General features: G+C 34.2%; 4 protein-coding genes across 4 annotated transcripts; 1 reads left to right on the forward strand and 3 right to left on the reverse strand.

Moving 5' to 3' along the window:
- Positions 1-103: 103 nt before the first annotated feature.
- On the reverse strand, positions 104-5,863 carry LOC145631677 (O-methyltransferase 1-like). Its single transcript, XM_081683820.1, has 4 exons — positions 5,413-5,863; positions 1,397-1,707; positions 974-1,038; positions 104-625 (listed from the first exon to the last, which is right to left on the reverse strand). Exons 1-4 carry the CDS (start codon positions 5,850-5,852, stop codon positions 317-319), a joined length of 1,125 nt encoding a protein of 374 aa, XP_081539946.1. The 5' UTR covers positions 5,853-5,863; the 3' UTR covers positions 104-316.
- Positions 5,864-6,799: 936 nt separating this feature from the next.
- LOC145630206 (O-methyltransferase 13-like) lies at positions 6,800-8,986 on the reverse strand. Its single transcript, XM_081682456.1, has 4 exons — positions 8,487-8,986; positions 7,706-8,016; positions 7,488-7,552; positions 6,800-7,312 (listed from the first exon to the last, which is right to left on the reverse strand). The coding sequence occupies exons 1-4, from the start codon at positions 8,894-8,896 to the stop codon at positions 7,007-7,009; spliced, it is 1,092 nt and encodes a 363-aa protein (XP_081538582.1). The 5' UTR covers positions 8,897-8,986; the 3' UTR covers positions 6,800-7,006.
- A 1,047-nt stretch (positions 8,987-10,033) lies between these two features.
- On the reverse strand, positions 10,034-13,338 carry LOC145631678 (O-methyltransferase 13). Its single transcript, XM_081683821.1, has 4 exons — positions 12,895-13,338; positions 10,944-11,254; positions 10,667-10,731; positions 10,034-10,533 (listed from the first exon to the last, which is right to left on the reverse strand). The coding sequence occupies exons 1-4, from the start codon at positions 13,302-13,304 to the stop codon at positions 10,228-10,230; spliced, it is 1,092 nt and encodes a 363-aa protein (XP_081539947.1). The 5' UTR covers positions 13,305-13,338; the 3' UTR covers positions 10,034-10,227.
- Positions 13,339-15,900: 2,562 nt separating this feature from the next.
- Positions 15,901-16,787, forward strand: LOC145632484 (RPM1 interacting protein 13-like). The gene is made up of 3 exons (XM_081684866.1): positions 15,901-16,146; positions 16,254-16,340; positions 16,423-16,787. The coding sequence occupies exons 1-3, from the start codon at positions 15,901-15,903 to the stop codon at positions 16,549-16,551; spliced, it is 462 nt and encodes a 153-aa protein (XP_081540992.1). The 3' UTR covers positions 16,552-16,787.
- Positions 16,788-16,911: the final 124 nt, after the last annotated feature.

Consider the following 16,911-nt stretch of genomic DNA (forward strand, 5'->3'; position numbering starts at 1 on the left):
CGCGAATGACTAGATTGTCATCTCTACCTCTGATCACGTCAAATAGAGTTAAGGGCATGTTCTCTTCAGCTTATTTTCAGTTCAGTTTAGTTCAGTTCAGTTCAGCTTCAATAAGTTCATTTCAGTTTAGCTCCAAACAGTTCAGTTCAGTAAATCAGAATAGATTCTTAATAACCAAATTAAGGAAAAGGCACAGTACATAATTTTAACAGTGAAGAGAAAACCTGAATGCCAACACATATAATTGTTTGATTGGCCAACCTAGCCTTATTATTCTTAATGGTGATTGTATTCTAGTTACATGAAGTTAGCCTAGCTAGTTTTTCTTGAACAACTCCATGACCTTAGCATTGTAGGCAGAGCATACAACTTGGAAGCCTTGAAACCCGGCTGCCAACGCTAACGCCTCGAACTCCTTCTCAGTCCTTTCTTTGCCCCCAGTTGTAGCCATCATGACCATATCGAGTTGAAGGATTGAATTGGCTTCTACGCTAGTCGTGGTTTCTTGTGGATCTAGACGAACGCCTTCGCAAATTATAACCTTGCCGTGGTCCTCCGGAAGGGCATCGTAGCAATTCTTCAGGATCATAATGCATGCCTCATCTTTAAAACAATGACAAATCCACTACAAATAAACTCTTTATTAGCTCACCAAACTAACGGTAAGTTGGAGTAATACATGTACATTAGATTTGTACATGAATTTGCACTGTGTTTAGATAATTACTGTTTCCTCTGTTTCATATTATTTTTCCCACTTTAACTAATTTTGTCTATGTAAAAGTGAGAAGAACAATGTGAATCGAAGAAAGTACTATTATATCATGGAAAATCATCTTTAGTATCACCACTTAATGTTCGACGACAAATCTGATGAAAGCCTCACACAGATATGTGGTTCTAAATAAGTAAATATAATTGATTTGGCACAAGTTAAATTCAGAATTAAAGGTTCAAAGGTTATATATCATACCTTTAGGAATATGGCGTCGCCTTTGGGGATGTTGCCAAATATGTTTCCTCCAACATGTTTCACACCTAAGTATATATTAGAGGAAGGAATTATTCACTCCTGATCAAGTCCAATATGGCCGGAAATGGAAATCTTTAGCTATTGATTTAAGACATATTCTAACAACAGCCATTATGTACGAATTACAATACATAAACAAACGCACACTAACATAATAATTTGGTTGACAACATAAATTAGAAATACTTGTATGATGTAATTATGCAACTTCAATTCATTCATAGGCTAGAAATACACTTTTTCATACAAGTTATACTTTTTGCCTTCTCGTATTTTTATCAGTCAAACATGCGTCTTTACACATAATATCTACTTTTCGTAGAAAAATCAATTGAGTATAGAAAGGAGATGGAGTATAATTACCAGGATATGATGGAGCATTAGCGACAACAGGAGGTTGATCAAAGTTGATGCCCTTAATATTAGGGTATTGAGAAAGGATCATAGAGAGGGTAGCTCCATTACCACCACCAACATCAACCAACGTAGAAATACCCTCAAATCCTTTGTAAGTCCTCAAGATTTTGCGCATGATAAGGATAGAGTGGCTTGCCATTCCTTCATGAAACTCCTCACGACGCTCCGCCTTCTCCCCAAAATACTCGTAATAGCTCATCCCATGAGCTTTGCTGAATGGTTCTACGCCTTCAATTACCGCATCCTTTAAGAACAGCCTACATACAACAAAAAAAAAAATAAAAATAAAAGAAAAGCGAAGAATCAATTAATCAACTTTAGGGTGGTTTAACATCAAAAGTATACAACATACGGAGTATGTCATTTGTTTACAAACAAGTTTAACATACATACGTACTACCCTGTCAATAATAGAGTAGTGTGTCTATGTATTAGCGTATACACAAGTATATATCAATCAGATTTTAGGAATTAAACTCGAAAGTTGGAAAACAAGAAAGCAATTTTTTTGTGGGAAAGGAAATCATGAAAAAAAAAAACGAGATGAACTAAACCAAGATCCAACAATTCGCTAGAAATTAGAATGTTAGGGTTTAGAAATTTTTTTTAGAGTGTTATTGGCTCTGATACCATGTCAATAATAAAGAGATTAGAGAGAATATATCATTGACTTCTTCACTTCCTCCCTCCACATCCAAGAATCCAAAGACCTAGGTCTCTACTTGGGCTTTCCCCTCTCTGACAAAAGGCCTACCCCCTCCCAAGTTAACTTTGTCATCTCAAAAATGAAATCTAGACTCTCATCTTGGAAGGCCAAATGCCTATCAAAGGCTGGAAGAGCTGTGCTGATTAAGAGCTCTCTCCTTTCCATCCCCCAATACATCATGAGCACAATTGCCCTTCCAAAGAAAACATGTCAAGAGATTGACCAGGTTTGCAGTTGGTTTTTCTGGGGTTCTGACCAAGAGAAGAAAAAAATCCCTCTGATTGCCTGGAATTCTCTCTGTAACTCAAAGTCTGCTGGTGGCCTAGGGCCAGGGATTCTCACCTCCAAAACACCATCCTTCTTGAAAACTTTGCTGGAAGCTTCATAATTCTGATAACCTTGCAGCCCAGATCATAAGGGAAAAATACTGCAGAAGAGAAGTTCCCTCAAGTTTTAAGTATGGCTCACACATTTGGCATTCGATTGGGAAGGGTTGGGACCTTTTTGCAAAGTTTAATCAGTGGGCAGTGGGTAAAGGAAATCATTGCTCCCTGTGGTTTGATAACTGGACAGGGAAAGGGGCTTTGAGAGATCTAATAGCTGGACCTATCCCACAACATGAGCTTCACCTAAAACTTGACTCAATCATTGATGGGGATGGGTGGTGTACTGAGAGAATGTCTGTGCAATTACCCCCTGACCTCTATATGTGGATTCATGCTATTCCTATTTTTCCTTTATTGAGTGATTCCCCCTTCTGCTCTCTTGGGAAGGGCAAGTTCTTTGACTCCAAGGAAGCCTATGAGTACCTTAAGGCCATGCATGCCCCCCTTGCTCATGATCCTACAATCTGGAACCTTATCTGGGATCTCCAATCTCTCCCAGCAAACAAGATATTCCTCTGGCAAGTAGCTTGGGATAGAATACCTACTGCTTCTCTTCTGCACTCTAGGCATGTTCCTATTCCACCATTCTGCTGTTTCTTCCCAAACCAAATTGAAACCTCTCTCCATGTTCTCAGGGACTACCCCAGAGCGGTAGAAATCTGGAATGTTATGCCTATTCCCCAAAATTTCTTCAATGAATCATCCCTCCTCTCCTGGCTTAGTCTAAACCTTTCCATCTCTGATGTTGTTCAACCTTTTCCCTGCAACTGGAACAATGCTTTCTCCATAATCTGCTGGAAAATTTGGTTTAGAAGAAACAAATGGATTTTTGAAAAAAAATTGATCCCAACAGAATCCTGGGTAAAACACTACATATGGCTTGCCTATGAAACTGCCTACCTCTCTCCCTCCTCTGCCAAAAATCAGATCATTAATATCCCTGTTTCCCTCAGTCAGGCCTCAGAGTATGTTGTATGTGTTGATGCCTCCTTCAAGATCAACTCCTTGTCTGCAGGAATTGCCTGTATCTGTACAGCCCCAGATAGCTCCTGGGTGGATGGCCTTGCTATACACTCTCAGGCAACTAGCCCCTTTATTGCTGAATCTTTAGCCATCCTAGCTGGCATTTACCTCATTAAAGTCAGACAGTGGACTAATGTTGCCATATGGTCTGACTGCCAAAGAGCTGTAACAGGGATTAATAATCATGTTTACCCCTCTGATGAAGCAAATCAACTATATGTTACTTGCAGGGAGCTGATGCAAGAGATTCCGGGATGCAAATTGATGAAAGTGCCAAGGGAGAAGCTGAAACTAGTGGACGTTCAAGCCAAGGCAGCAACAAGGCTCTTGCCTAGATCGACCAACATCACTCACCCAAATGTGCTCTGGCTGGAGTTTGGTGTTAAGCTAAATTTCTTACCTACCTTTTTGTGTAATGGTGGGTCTGAGGGTACTAATGTGCATTTTGGCCCTGCGTGGCAAAACTAGAAACTACTGCTGGCATATATTATAACTCTCATCCGCACTGTACTAAACTCCTGTTAATTTGGTAATCTAGTTGTTCCTTCTAACCAAAAAAAAAAAAAAAAAAAAGAGAGAGAATAAAGTAGTGTGTATTAGCGTATACACAAGTATATATATACAACCTATGAGGTTAGGGCTCGGAACATAACAACGGCCCATTAGCTATACATATTATATGGCCTAACATACTCCTCTAGATATTATTACTCGTATATAATACTTTCTCTCATCTTTTATTCTTTTTAATTCTATGTTGGACAATAATACACATGATTTAGGGACATTAATAGGTTTCAATAGCTTGGAGCATTTTCTCGTATCATATGATACATTAATGGCAAATTGGCAATGAATGTTGGTGTTCATTTTATACAATAAGAGTTATTTTTGTTGCTAGAGGTGACATCAAATTGTGAAACATAGCAAAAATTTGGCAGCCAACATTAATGGACTCATCAATGATAATTAAATAATGATGCCCATTTCCCAAGCAATATATGCAGAATTAGCATCAATGAAATTAAAATGCGTGCCTTATATACTTAAACTCTTATTTTATTCAGATAGTAAATATAAATCTCGTTTCTACTGCTCGTACTTCTTTTTAATCCCTCCATATCATATACGAGTAATGGATTAAGCCAATTCTATTATTGTTATTGAATATTAATCAATTTGCCAACGTATACTATACAATGTAAAATATCTTTAATTACGTATAAGTAAAAATTACTTCGTATAAAAAATTGATTATTTAAAAAATAGACTTTGAGACAAATCTAAGCTCACATGACTATATATTTTTCTGAACACTGAATAATCACAAAGATACCTCAAAGTAAGTTATGTGAATTGAATAATGCATAAAATAAAATAAAATAAATGTCCCCCAAAAAAGAAGGAAATATGTTCTTTTGATTAAGCTAACATTTAAAAAAGCTACAACAAAAATGTGAATGTTTTTTTTTTTTTTTAAAACAAAATTTAAGTTTAGTAAACACAAGTTGGTTTAGCACACATAAATACATATATACTTCCTTTGTTCTTTTTTACTTGACCTGTTTCTTTTATCACGCTTGCCAACGCAAAATTTTAACGATCAATAACTTAAATTTTTCATAAGTAAAAATTATAAAAGTTATATATTATGATAGTATATATGGAGATGAATAAAAAAAGATCATAAATGAATATATTTTTCCTTACACATTATTCACAAAAGACGGTCAAAGAGAGGGTGGTGAATAGTGTAAAAGTCAAAGCGGGTCAAGTAATAAAAAACGAAGGAAGTAATAAATAAATCTAGTTGAAAAATACTTGTACTTCATAATAAATTTACTTACGAGCTCTCGATCATAGCCTTGTACATAGAAACTTTAGGAGCCAAGGAAACGCCATCCTCATCAGGAGTCAAGAATTTGCAAGCAGGTGCAAGTCCATAACGCCTTTGACCTGTACCATCAGGGAGGATCACAAAAGTGGCAGTGAGCACAGATTGGCCTACTAACAAGTCGAGCATGCGGCCGAGGGCAGCAGCCGTTGCCCCCGGGTTCACGGTAGGCAACTTGGCTGCTATCTCGGCAGCTGTTAAAGGAGCATTAGGCCCACTTTTTTGTATGACCTCAAAAACTTTGAGATCTTTTACAGCTTTGAATACACCAAAGGTGATACTTGCAGTAACAAGGGACGCAGCTAAACAAAATCCTTCGGCTTCTTCTGCTGCTCCCAAGTTCCAATATGGGTTGATTATTGGCTCCACATTGTTGTTTGTGTTAGAGGCCATTTGATTTTTACTTTTTCGATATGGAATTAGGAGCTTAATGTTATAAATGTTATAAATGTAATATGAGTTTTTATACTCTATCACTCGCACATCATTGATGAAACCTTTATAATGGCCGATGCACAAATATTTTGTAAATTTATTAAATGAAATATATGTATTGAAATGAATCCAACCATATAAATATAATAAAAGTGGGGGTATGTAGATAAGGTACCCGGTGTGTGAGGAGGGAAGACTAAGGAAAGATATATACTACGTAATACTCTCTCCATTTTTAAATACTTGCTCCATTTCCTTTTATGGAAAGCTTTTACAATATTTAATTCATTTATCACATTTAGTGGACCCAACATAATACTCTATCTCCTCCTATTCTTCCACTACTTTTGCTTTTTACAATTTTTTATTTTCTCAACTACCCCACTATCTCCATATTTTATTACTTTCCCCAATTTCTCCTAAAACTCAGCGCATGGAGAAATGGAGCAAATATTTAAAAACGGAGGGAGTACTCAACAAAAAAAATAAAAAAGTGATGCTCTTACAAATAAAGGGCGATATAAGAAAGTGACATTTTGTGCCTTCTCTCTCAATCTCCTCATCTTAAATTTCGTGCCTTTGCTCCCCTTTAGCTCAAATATGGCGATCTTGATGAAGACAACCCTTGTATGGTTGTACCTTATCTTTTAAGTCTGGGTTGATAGATCACAATTCTGCATCCTTGGAATAAATGTTTATTGACAAATCACGTCATTGTTATTATATTATGAGGATATTCTGTATCATTATGACTTTATGAGTATTATTTTTATTGTTTTTGGGTAACCAATAATAAGATGTACTCTCTATAACACTTTTTCTTGTTTTAAAAGGAGAAATTATCCTGTTCAAAAAAATACTAGTAGTTTTTTATTTTTTTTATTTTTATTTTTATGGAAAGTAAGAACTAAATTAAACATATATATCAGTCAACTCAAACATCTTACAAGTATTTCTTGAAACAAACTTTACAAACCAAAATTTATAACAATCAAAGTGAACGAAATTTCAAACAATATATAGTACTTCTTAGTAACCTCAAGTCCTCAACCAATAAATGTGACAATGTAGTTTAATAAATCATAATGACCATGTAATAATATGACCGTGACCTAAATTGTCTTGAGCAACTCAATGATCTGAACATTATAGGCAGAGCAAACAACTTGAAAGCCTTGAAATCCAGCAGCAAACGCTAACTCCTTGAACTCATTTTCAGTCCTTTCTTTCCCTCCAGGCAAAACCATCATCACTATGTCGAATTGCACGACGGAATTAGCAGCTATGTCGTTCGATGTTTCATCTGGATTAGGAAGGATGTATTCACAAACAATAACCTTGCCATGGTTTGGAAGGGCATTGTAACAATTCTTTAGGATCTTCATACAAGCCTCGTCACCAAAACAATGCAATATCCACTGAAAATTAAACAAACTCAATTCAACTTTTGATAATAAGGTTATTGATAGACTATATAATACATGTTAATTTAAAGGACCAACTCAGCCAAAAACTTAAGCTGATGGTTGAACTCCAGTATCAATTTATATGCTCCATCAGTTGTATTTATAAATGACAAATTTTGTAACGTACCTTGAGAAAGATGGCATCACCTTTGGGAATATCCACAAACATATCTCCTCCAACGTGTTCCACATCTGTTTGAAATAAAGCATGAATATATATAATGAGATTAAGGCTTTGATTGACTCATTGTCGAACTGTATGTCATAGCAAGAATAATATAACATAATGAGACTAGGATTTCAATTATCGACTTGAATAATTGAAATTACGTAGTATAAATTTACCAGGATTAGATAATGCATCTGCTATGACATGAGGTTGATCGAAGTTAATCCCTTTGATAGATGGATATTGAGAAAGGATCATGTTGAGTGTAGCTCCATTACCCCCACCGACATCGACCAACGATGATAGACCCTCGAAACCCTTGTATGTCCTTATAATTTTGCGCATAACAAGGGTTGAATGATCAGACATTGCCTTATGGAACCCTGCGCGATACTCGGGGTTTTTGCCAATGTACTCATACATACTCATTCCATGCGCCTTTGTGAATGGCTCTTCTCCTTCAAGAATTGCATCTTTTAAGGATAGGCTGCAAAGTTAAAAAATTACACAATTATTATTAAATGCATATTACAAAGTTTTTTTTTTTTTTTTTTTTTTTGGTAAGCTAGTAGAAGGGTTGTACCCGCCTATCAGGTCGGAATTTTTTATAGGTCAACCCAACTTGAATTAGCGTGCTAGGTCATTTAACAGTGTTTTTTTTTTTTTTTTTTTTTGGGGGGGGGGGTGGTTTCTCTAGTGAAGTTTAATCGATATGCAAACTTTCTCGCTAGCAAGGCTTGGTGACATGACTCTTGACCAGGATTTTTATTGAACATTTTGTTTCTATAAAAATTCCTTAAACTATTTAAAATTACAATTTCTATGGTTAAGACTCGAGAGTAAGGTGAAACGAATGAGCTATCTATTCTACTACTATGTAGTACGATCGACAAGCTTTCGAGGCATGGCTAGGAGATCGAGTAGGAGTAATCAAAACACATAAAATTAACAACTTACCAGCTCGTTTTCAAAGCTTTATATAGCAACGTATTTGTAAAAGGACTCAAAGAAACACCATCCTCATTCGACGTAAAAAATTTACAAACAGGTGCAAGACCATACCGTCTCTCTACCCTCCCATTCGGGAGGGTAATAGGAGAGACGGTAATGATGGCGTGACTAACCAAGTAGTCGAGCAAGCGACCAAGGTTAACCGCTGCAACCTCAGGGTTCTTGGAAGGCAACTTAGCCACAATCTCAGCCGCTGATAGGTGTGCTCGAGGACCACACTTCTTGATGGTCTCGAACACATCAAGGTCATTCACGACTTTTAATACCTCAAACTTAACATTATCACCAAGTAGAGAAAAGGCAACAAATGATGCTTCTTCCTCTTCTTTTTCACTAAGATCCCAATAAGTGTTCATTTTTGTGAACTTTTGTATGTTTTAGGAAAGAAGTATGATGCAATATTCTAACGAATTATAGTGTAAAATAAGATAAGAGTATGTAAAATGTATGATGCAAAATTGTAACAGATTATGTAGCCATATATATTGATTTAATGCGGCGCTTTTTTATTTGACTTCTTCAAAGCAAAATTTTCCAGAGGAGAAAATTTGGATTTTTTTTTAAAATTTTTTTTTTTGGTGGAAAATTTGGAAATTGAATGTCAAAAAAAGCCATATTTGATTGACTTGTGACTTTGTGAGATACTCAAAGCTTATCTTCAAGTGATATGTACGTGATATTATTTGGTCCGATTTCTAGAATTAGGACTTCTAAAAGAGGACATATTAGTCCTACAAGGTGTACAGTATACTAAGCTAATTGACTGACTTTTGAGGTTGAAGTTATTTACGGAGTATGAAATAACGATTGATTACATTTCTATCTCTTAAAAGTATTCCATTTGACTTTTATTGTCTATAAAACAAATTTAAAACAATTACTTGTAATATCAGTTTTTGGATGCCTCTTCGTCATTGTATAATTGATACTTCACATCTGTCACACAAAACATCAATTTTGTGAATTTAACCTATTAAAGCATGTAATTTGTATTAAATTTCGAGACAATATGAAATGGGCCTGAGCAACCCAAATAAGGAGGAGGAGAATTCGGTCTACAAACAAGGCTTAGAAGATTCTATACTAAAACCAATATTTGAAATGGAATTTCCTGTTCTCCTACTTTCAGATTGGCAATAGTAGGACTTACTCTTCGATCTATCTTATAAAGTGAAACCATCTTTCCTCTTTCTTCAATATTGAACACTCACAAGTGAGCTACAATGAGTTACAACAATTTGTGGTGGTCAACCTTCTTGTATACTTGTTGATTGATCAGTTGACTTGTTGTTTACATGACTTTTCCCATAATAACTAAACTTTTCTTTGTAATTGCATTACAAGTGTAATGAGATGTATGCAAGATTTTTTTTTCCTAAACAATCATAATCTTATTTTCGATTAAGTAATTTTATTTTAAGCCACAAATGATAATACATAATTGATGTACAAGTATTAACTATTCAAACTTTTTAGTTGAAATTCCATCGTACTCCGTGAAAAGATTGATCATTTTATTACTTATATAGGGAAGCACCTTTGATGAGGTGACCACATGATTATAACTCACAAGTATACAACATCTTATAAAAATCATAACCCCATACACAAAATCAGACCCATAAAATTCTTAGTATGCATGTAATTAAGCTGAATTAAAATCCAATGTGCTTGATTGATTGATTAATTAAGCTGCCTTTTTCAAAAATTCCATGACCTTAGTGTCATAAGCAGAGCAAGCCACTCTAAATCCTTCAAATCCAGCTCCTTTAGCCAACGATTCAAACTCTTGTTCGGTCCTTTCTTTCCCACCCGGGTTGTGTGCCAACATAATCGCGTCAACATGGAAGACTGTCCTAGCCGCGTGGCTAGTTTCTGGTGCCACTGGGAGGATGTACTCACAGACAATCACCTTGCCATGGTCTGGCAAGGAAGCATAGCAATTCTTCAAGAACTTTAGGCAATGCTCGTCGCTCCAATCGTGGCAAATCCACTACAAATCAAGGAATTAATTCTCACAAGCTATTAAAACTAATGGTCTTACTATTGAAAAATTTATAGCTACTATTACTTGTACTATACACTAATTAGCAAACAATGTTAATTTAAATTAAGTAGAAATCTACCTTCATGAACATAGCATCTCCTTTTGGTACACTTGCGAACATGTCTCCTCCAACGTGCTCCACTCCTAAATATTGTACAAATGTTATTGTGATTCATATATAGAATATACTACCTCCGTTAATATTTACTTGCAACTTTGGGGTATTATTTGAGAGACATAAAATATTCCAAAGTTGCAGGTAAATGTTAACGAAGGTAGTAGATACAATTATATAAAAAGTTGATAGTTTTGATGCTCTTAGTAGTAGGGTGTATAGAGAGAATGTTGTTAAGTACCGTTATATGTGGGTGCATCTTCGATGACATGAGGCAAATCGAAGTTGATACCCTTAATAGTAGAGTGTTTAGAGAGGATCATGTTAAGAGTAGCACCAGTGCCACCTCCAACATCTACCAAGGTTGAGAGACCCTCGAAACCTTTGTAAGTATCGAGGATTCGTTTCATAGTAATGGTAGAGTGGTTCGACATTCCATTGTTGAAGACTTTGTTGAATCTAGGATCTGTTCCATGGTAGTCAAATGCTGTCATTCCATAAGCTTTGTTAAATGGAATGCCACCATCAAGAACTGCATCCTTTAGGTGGTACCTAAAAACAAAAGGAAATGAGATTCAGATTTATGTTCTAAAAGAAATTTGATAAATTTGGATGTTGCACAAATAAATTTTTGAGTACACATTATTTTTGGTCCATACTATTGGGCTTTGTGGGATGTGTCCAGGTTTCTTAGATCAACCCACTTACTATTTTTTTTTTTAATCTCACAACATTTAGTTTTATTCATATAGACAAAAAAGTTTTTTTTGAATAAAAAAAATGATAAATTTATACTCTCTCTGCCTCTATTTGTTTGCCCCATATTCTATATTTGGATGTCCCTTAAAGATTGCTCTATTTTCTTATTTAAAATTATATCCCCACCATCAACCTTACCTGCAAACACTCATAAAACTGTAAAACACAACGATACCTCAATCCACTTGCAAACTTTGGTTCAATCCTTAATAAAACACATTTTGCTTATAGAACAAGCAAATAGAGACGGAGGAAATACTAGATAAATTGTAATACATCCTTATGTATAACTATCTAAGTTCTACCTAATGAAATATGCTTAGATAAAATAATTCATTGTGTCACACAAATTATTTGAATCAAACCGAACAATAGAGATACTTAAGTTATTGTGTGTGAACAAGCAACAATTTGAGTGGCAACCTTGGTCGATTGCCCCATCCACGATCCACCTAATACTGGTCCCATTTTTAATCCACATTATCTCGCATTATACTTTTGACTAATGACTCATATTTTAACTATCATCTTCCTAATCTTTTGCACTTTAAAGTTCGCTTCATATTTTTCAGCTAATACCCATTTTGTCAAAGTCAAACTTTGTATTATAATTCCTAATTCAACTTTTCCGAATTCATACCAACCACCCTAGAAAAATTTATCACATGAGGAATAATTTATAAATTATTGATACAAAAAAGAAAAGAATTATATGGTGAAAAGGTATAGGAGGAATATTTAAAATAAATTCTTAGATTTTAAAGGTATTTCAATATTAATGTGTCGTCTATATTCCTTTTAATTGAAAGTTAGCTAGATACTATCAATCTATCACTATTATGTAGAGAGCATCCTGAATCCCTTTTATATAAGATGAAAGTAACTAAACCTTGTACTACACTAAGAACTAGATACATATGTTATTAATTCTTTAATGTCACAAAAAACATGAAGCTAGTGAGTTTAGAATTGCTATCTATAATTGTGTTGAAGCAATACTAACAAATTTCAAACTACTTAATTTATTTTAATCCTTATAGAGCTAAAAATCAAGTTAGTTAAAATGAGTTGTCACATTATCTCAATTTCTTATTTTCGAAGATTCACCATAATTTCAATAAAAACAAAAAGTTATACATTAAAATAATCGCGGTCTTCTCATTCTGTATTAATTAATTAGGTCTATTTGAATTCATAATTATAATCTAACTCTATTTAAGAAAATGCAATTTCTTGTTCAAAGTTCTAACAAAGTAATCGTGAAAGTTATTACATGAGAGAATATTAAGAATCGGTACCAAGTATATTTCGTTTGTGACAAAAAAATTTCACTCGAGCTTATAGACACAAAACTAAGTGTCCTCAATTTGGAAATATTAAGGTTGTTTTTTTCTTAAAAAAAAATATGATTGGTTAGAGTAAAAGGAAATTACCAGCTTTCCATGAGAACCTTATCTTGGTTCATAAGAGACAGAGCACCCAAAGTGACACCATCTTCATTCTTGGTCAAGAATTGGCAAACCGGGGCAAGCCCATATAGCCTTTCAACCCGTCCATCGGGCCGGGTTTGAAGGGTGTAAGATAGGATTGAATAGCTAGCTAGAAGCCTGAGCATCCTATCCAACATGTTGGCAGCATCCGGGTTCTTAGAAGGTAGTTGGGCCGTAATCTCGGCCGGTGAAAGATGGGCACCCGGCCCGGCCCGTTTGATGATCTCAAGTACATCAAGCTCAATCACTGCCTTAAGAACCATGGGCGGGACCGACCCGCTTGTCACCGTCATGGCGAATGAGCACGCCTCGTCTTCCCCCATTTGGGTGTTTTGTGTTGAGGTTGATCCCATACTTGGTCTAGAGTTGTGATAATATATAAAGTCTTAACAAAAACAGAGGAAAAAAAAACAGGGGAAAACAGAGGAAAACAGGGGAGATGAGAGGGTAGTGAGGTGAGAAGTGGGGAGAGGGGTGTATTGTGTATATATTGGGTGATCAAGTCTCACCCACCAACAACCACTACTACAAAGTTGGTTATGCTCAAAGCACAATTGGTTACTTTTTGTGGTGTGGGGCCAATATTGAGTAGTTTATCTTTCTTGCCAAACATATGAATTTGTATAATATTGTCTAGCTTATTTGAGATAGATAGTTATGATTATGAAATTTATGATGGTGAAAATGATGATTTCTTCCCACTTCAATTACCTCTAGAAAGTAGGACCTCATCAATTTATGTCAAAATTTGCAAAAGATTCTACTTCCTTAGCACTTACCCAAATTCGATTCTATAAATAAACTATTATGGAATGGATAATTTCATAAATGTTTGTTACTCTAGATATATTTTTTTTTTTCAAATTTTTTTCTTTTCTTTTTTTTTTTTTTTTTGAATTTTCAAGATGAAACAAATAATTTTTTTTTTTTCTTAATAAATAAATAAACTATGCTTTGAAAAATCTAGATGACTCATTTCAATACCGTGCCTAATGCGTTTGGAAACAACCATCAGCTCATTATTTATGTAAGCAATTTTGAAACGTGTTGTGATTCTGCGAATTGTCACACTAAATCAAGAATGATCATGTTGTATAAATATGATGAGCATGTTTTTGTAATTGTATTGTCTAACCTTAATTCTTGAAATTTTAAATTAATTGGAGCGCATAATTATGAATTTATGATATATATGTGTTTCTATATGATGTTACAAATTGGATTAAGCATAGGAGCATGCATGAAGTACAAAAAAAAAAAAAAAAAAAAAAAAAAAAGTTGTAACTGAAGAATCCAAGTTTGGAGTAAATGTTACCCTTGATCGTTTGTCACTGAAAAATAAGTCGGGCATATATTTGAATAGTGTATTTGTGACTCGGCAACTCCCTCACCAACCCTTCACCAACTCCTGAGGGACTAAAGGAATGTAGAAAGGAAAACAAAATCATACTACTACTTTGTACGAGTATTGATTTTCGTCTCAATCATTACTGTTGATATTTTAATTTTTTCTATAGTTTGATTACTTGAAGTGTGAAACTATTGTTGAGCTTTTGTTTCAAAGACCTTTTTCTACCAATGTTTGGTAAATGAAACTGGATGGAATTCTCTTGTGCATAGCAAATTTTTGTTTCTAGGCATCACGTTGTTTATACTCCCTTTGTCTGTTTATGAGTACTTTTCAATTATTTTTCTTACTCCAATTTTTTTTTTTTAATTAATTTTTGAAAATATTAAAGTATATGGGTAATGATACATGCAACTCTTAGGGTTACATATAAGCATAAAATGCATTTTCTTAAATGTTACTAATATTTGAACATTTACTACAAATCACGCATTGATTGATGTAATTAATGTTTAATAATTTTTTATTAGTAGCTATTTAGGGCGATGTTTATAAGTTTTTATTTATTTATTTTTATTATTACTACGTATATACAGAGTATTTTTCAATTATTATGGCATGGCACATTTTGCTTGTAAAAAGTTTCGCTAGTATCTTATCTTCTCAATTATACGATAGGCAAGAGCTAATATGGCATAATTTTTCTTAGTTGGTGGGATTTTGACTTATTTGACATTTTGCCCTTTCCTTGAATTTTGGCTTGGCATTTTACTCTTGATTGACTACGTATGGAGTAATAGTAAATTTAATAACTGTACAATTTGAAGCGACTTTGTAACTAATTGACCTACCATTAAAAGATCAAGCTTTGTGCTTAATAAGATATCAATGTACCAATCATATTGAGTTCATTGTAGCATATATGAGCCTAACCCATGGAAGAGAGAAAATGCCATCATTTTTGTCTGTTTTGTGGATCACTATTGAAATCATGGTTAATGTGTGATAATTAACGAAAAAGGAAAGTACTAAAACCAAACATAGTAGAGGAGATAGTAAGTTTTGATTATATTTGACCAACCATTTGTAGTATTAAAAATTTTATAAGGGACAAACAAAAACCATAATTAAAACAAATTTCAACATAAAGAATATACTCATATAGTGATTAATTAAACCTTTCATCCTGATTCCAAGAAATTATGATATCAATTTATCCATCTTTATGACTCTTAAAACATCAAAAAAACAAAATTGATCGAAAAAAGTCAAATTTTAACTCACACTATTGACTATTCTTATGTAAACCCAAAAAATAAAATATACAAAATTTTGTTAAAAGGGCCTATATTATAATGATCCATCAACCTTGTTTACTGACCCACGTCCAAGGCTCAAGCCCATCAATCAAATTTTGTAAGGAACACTCACAAACTCACTCCAACGGTCATATTTCATGTTCCCAATACCACGATTTCAAGAACCATCTTCACCAACTCATCAATTACATCACTCCGCTCCCTCAAATCTCAAATTCTCAATACTCAAAAATCCATCAAAATTCCATTTTTTTTTTTAAAAAAAAACTCAAACAATCTAAAATGGGTGTAAAAAAATTGAACAATTCAATCGAATTATCGCCATCTTTAGAAGATGATTCCCCAATTAGAGCAGTTTTCTGCCTGAAAAACAAAACAATTGATATGAAAAAGATTGAAGAACTTGAAGATTGCTTCATTTTGGATTTTGATCCTTCTGAACCTGCAGATTTTTCCACACTTTCTCTCTCTAAAAGTTCAGATCTTTGCGACGATAAAGATGTCTCTGTTCTTGCTGAAAATGGCCAGGTATTTTCCAATTCCACTTTATTTTTCTTCAAATTATTCTCATTTTTGTAAAATTAACAAGAACTTATGTAATGGGTTTGACTTAAATTAATGTAATTCAATTTCAGGTGGCTTGTAGAGATTTCCCACATCCAAGACATCTCTGTGTTAAATTCCCATTTGAGAAAACACCCCATGAATCACATTGCAAAATGGTATAAATTTTTTCCCTAAAAATTTGATAATTTTGGGGGTTTTTAATTTTGATTTGTTTGATTTATTTGAATATTTTGACAGTGTTATTGCTATGTATGTGAAATGGCGGCGCCTTGCAAAGAATGGACAAAAGGGTTGAAGCATTGTGATGCAACTAATGATGATGATGAAATCTGGAAGTTGCTAAAGGCTAAAAAAACCGAAGCTTAAAACCCCTGATTAATGGAGAATGCTACTAGTTAATTTTTTGGCTACTTTTTGTAAAGTTGAAAGATTTCAAGTCAAATTCATGCTTAGAGTTGGCTTATGGTAGTGACTAGTAGCACTTAGAGTTGCATTTTGTTATAACTTAAAAGGATATGCAACTTTTAGTTGTAATGTTTTGCTAAGAAGTGTAGATATAAAGTTATGGTAATGGTAAATGATTATTTGTCACAAAGTATGAGATTTTGATTCAATTTTCTACTTTTTCTTTTCTTTATTTTATTTTTCTCTCCCCCTCCCCACAGTATAAAAAACTCTTTTATCTAAAATTGTTGGTGAAATGATTTATCAGCTTAAATATTCTGC

The sequence above is a fragment of the Chenopodium album genome, chromosome 5 (assembly GCF_948465745.1).
Source record: "Chenopodium album chromosome 5, dcCheAlbu1.1, whole genome shotgun sequence".
In the NCBI taxonomy this organism is placed as follows: Eukaryota; Viridiplantae; Streptophyta; class Magnoliopsida; order Caryophyllales; family Amaranthaceae; genus Chenopodium; species Chenopodium album.

Bases quoted from the DNA above. Each gene is read 5' to 3' on its own strand.
- LOC145631677 (XM_081683820.1), bottom strand. From the start codon at position 5,852: ATGGCCTCTAACACAAACAACAATGTGGAGCCAATAATCAACCCATAT. The intron at 1,708-5,412 runs GTAAGTAAATTT...TGTTGTATGTAG, and splicing joins AAGGCTATGATCGAGAGCTC to GCTGTTCTTAAAGGATGCGG. The intron at 626-973 runs GTATGATATATA...GTTTATTTGTAG, and splicing joins GCGACGCCATATTCCTAAAG to TGGATTTGTCATTGTTTTAA.
- LOC145630206 (XM_081682456.1), bottom strand. From the start codon at position 8,896: ATGAACACTTATTGGGATCTTAGTGAAAAAGAAGAGGAAGAAGCATCA. The intron at 7,553-7,705 runs GTAAATTTATAC...TATTTCAAACAG, and splicing joins AGATGCATTATCTAATCCTG to ATGTGGAACACGTTGGAGGA. The intron at 7,313-7,487 runs GTACGTTACAAA...TTTAATTTTCAG, and splicing joins GTGATGCCATCTTTCTCAAG to TGGATATTGCATTGTTTTGG.
- LOC145631678 (XM_081683821.1), bottom strand. From the start codon at position 13,304: ATGGGATCAACCTCAACACAAAACACCCAAATGGGGGAAGACGAGGCG. The intron at 11,255-12,894 runs GTAATTTCCTTT...TTTTGTTTTTAG, and splicing joins AAGGTTCTCATGGAAAGCTG to GTACCACCTAAAGGATGCAG. The intron at 10,732-10,943 runs GTACTTAACAAC...TACAATATTTAG, and splicing joins AGATGCACCCACATATAACG to GAGTGGAGCACGTTGGAGGA.
- LOC145632484 (XM_081684866.1), top strand. From the start codon at position 15,901: ATGGGTGTAAAAAAATTGAACAATTCAATCGAATTATCGCCATCTTTA. The intron at 16,147-16,253 runs GTATTTTCCAAT...ATTCAATTTCAG, and splicing joins TTCTTGCTGAAAATGGCCAG to GTGGCTTGTAGAGATTTCCC. The intron at 16,341-16,422 runs GTATAAATTTTT...ATATTTTGACAG, and splicing joins ATGAATCACATTGCAAAATG to TGTTATTGCTATGTATGTGA.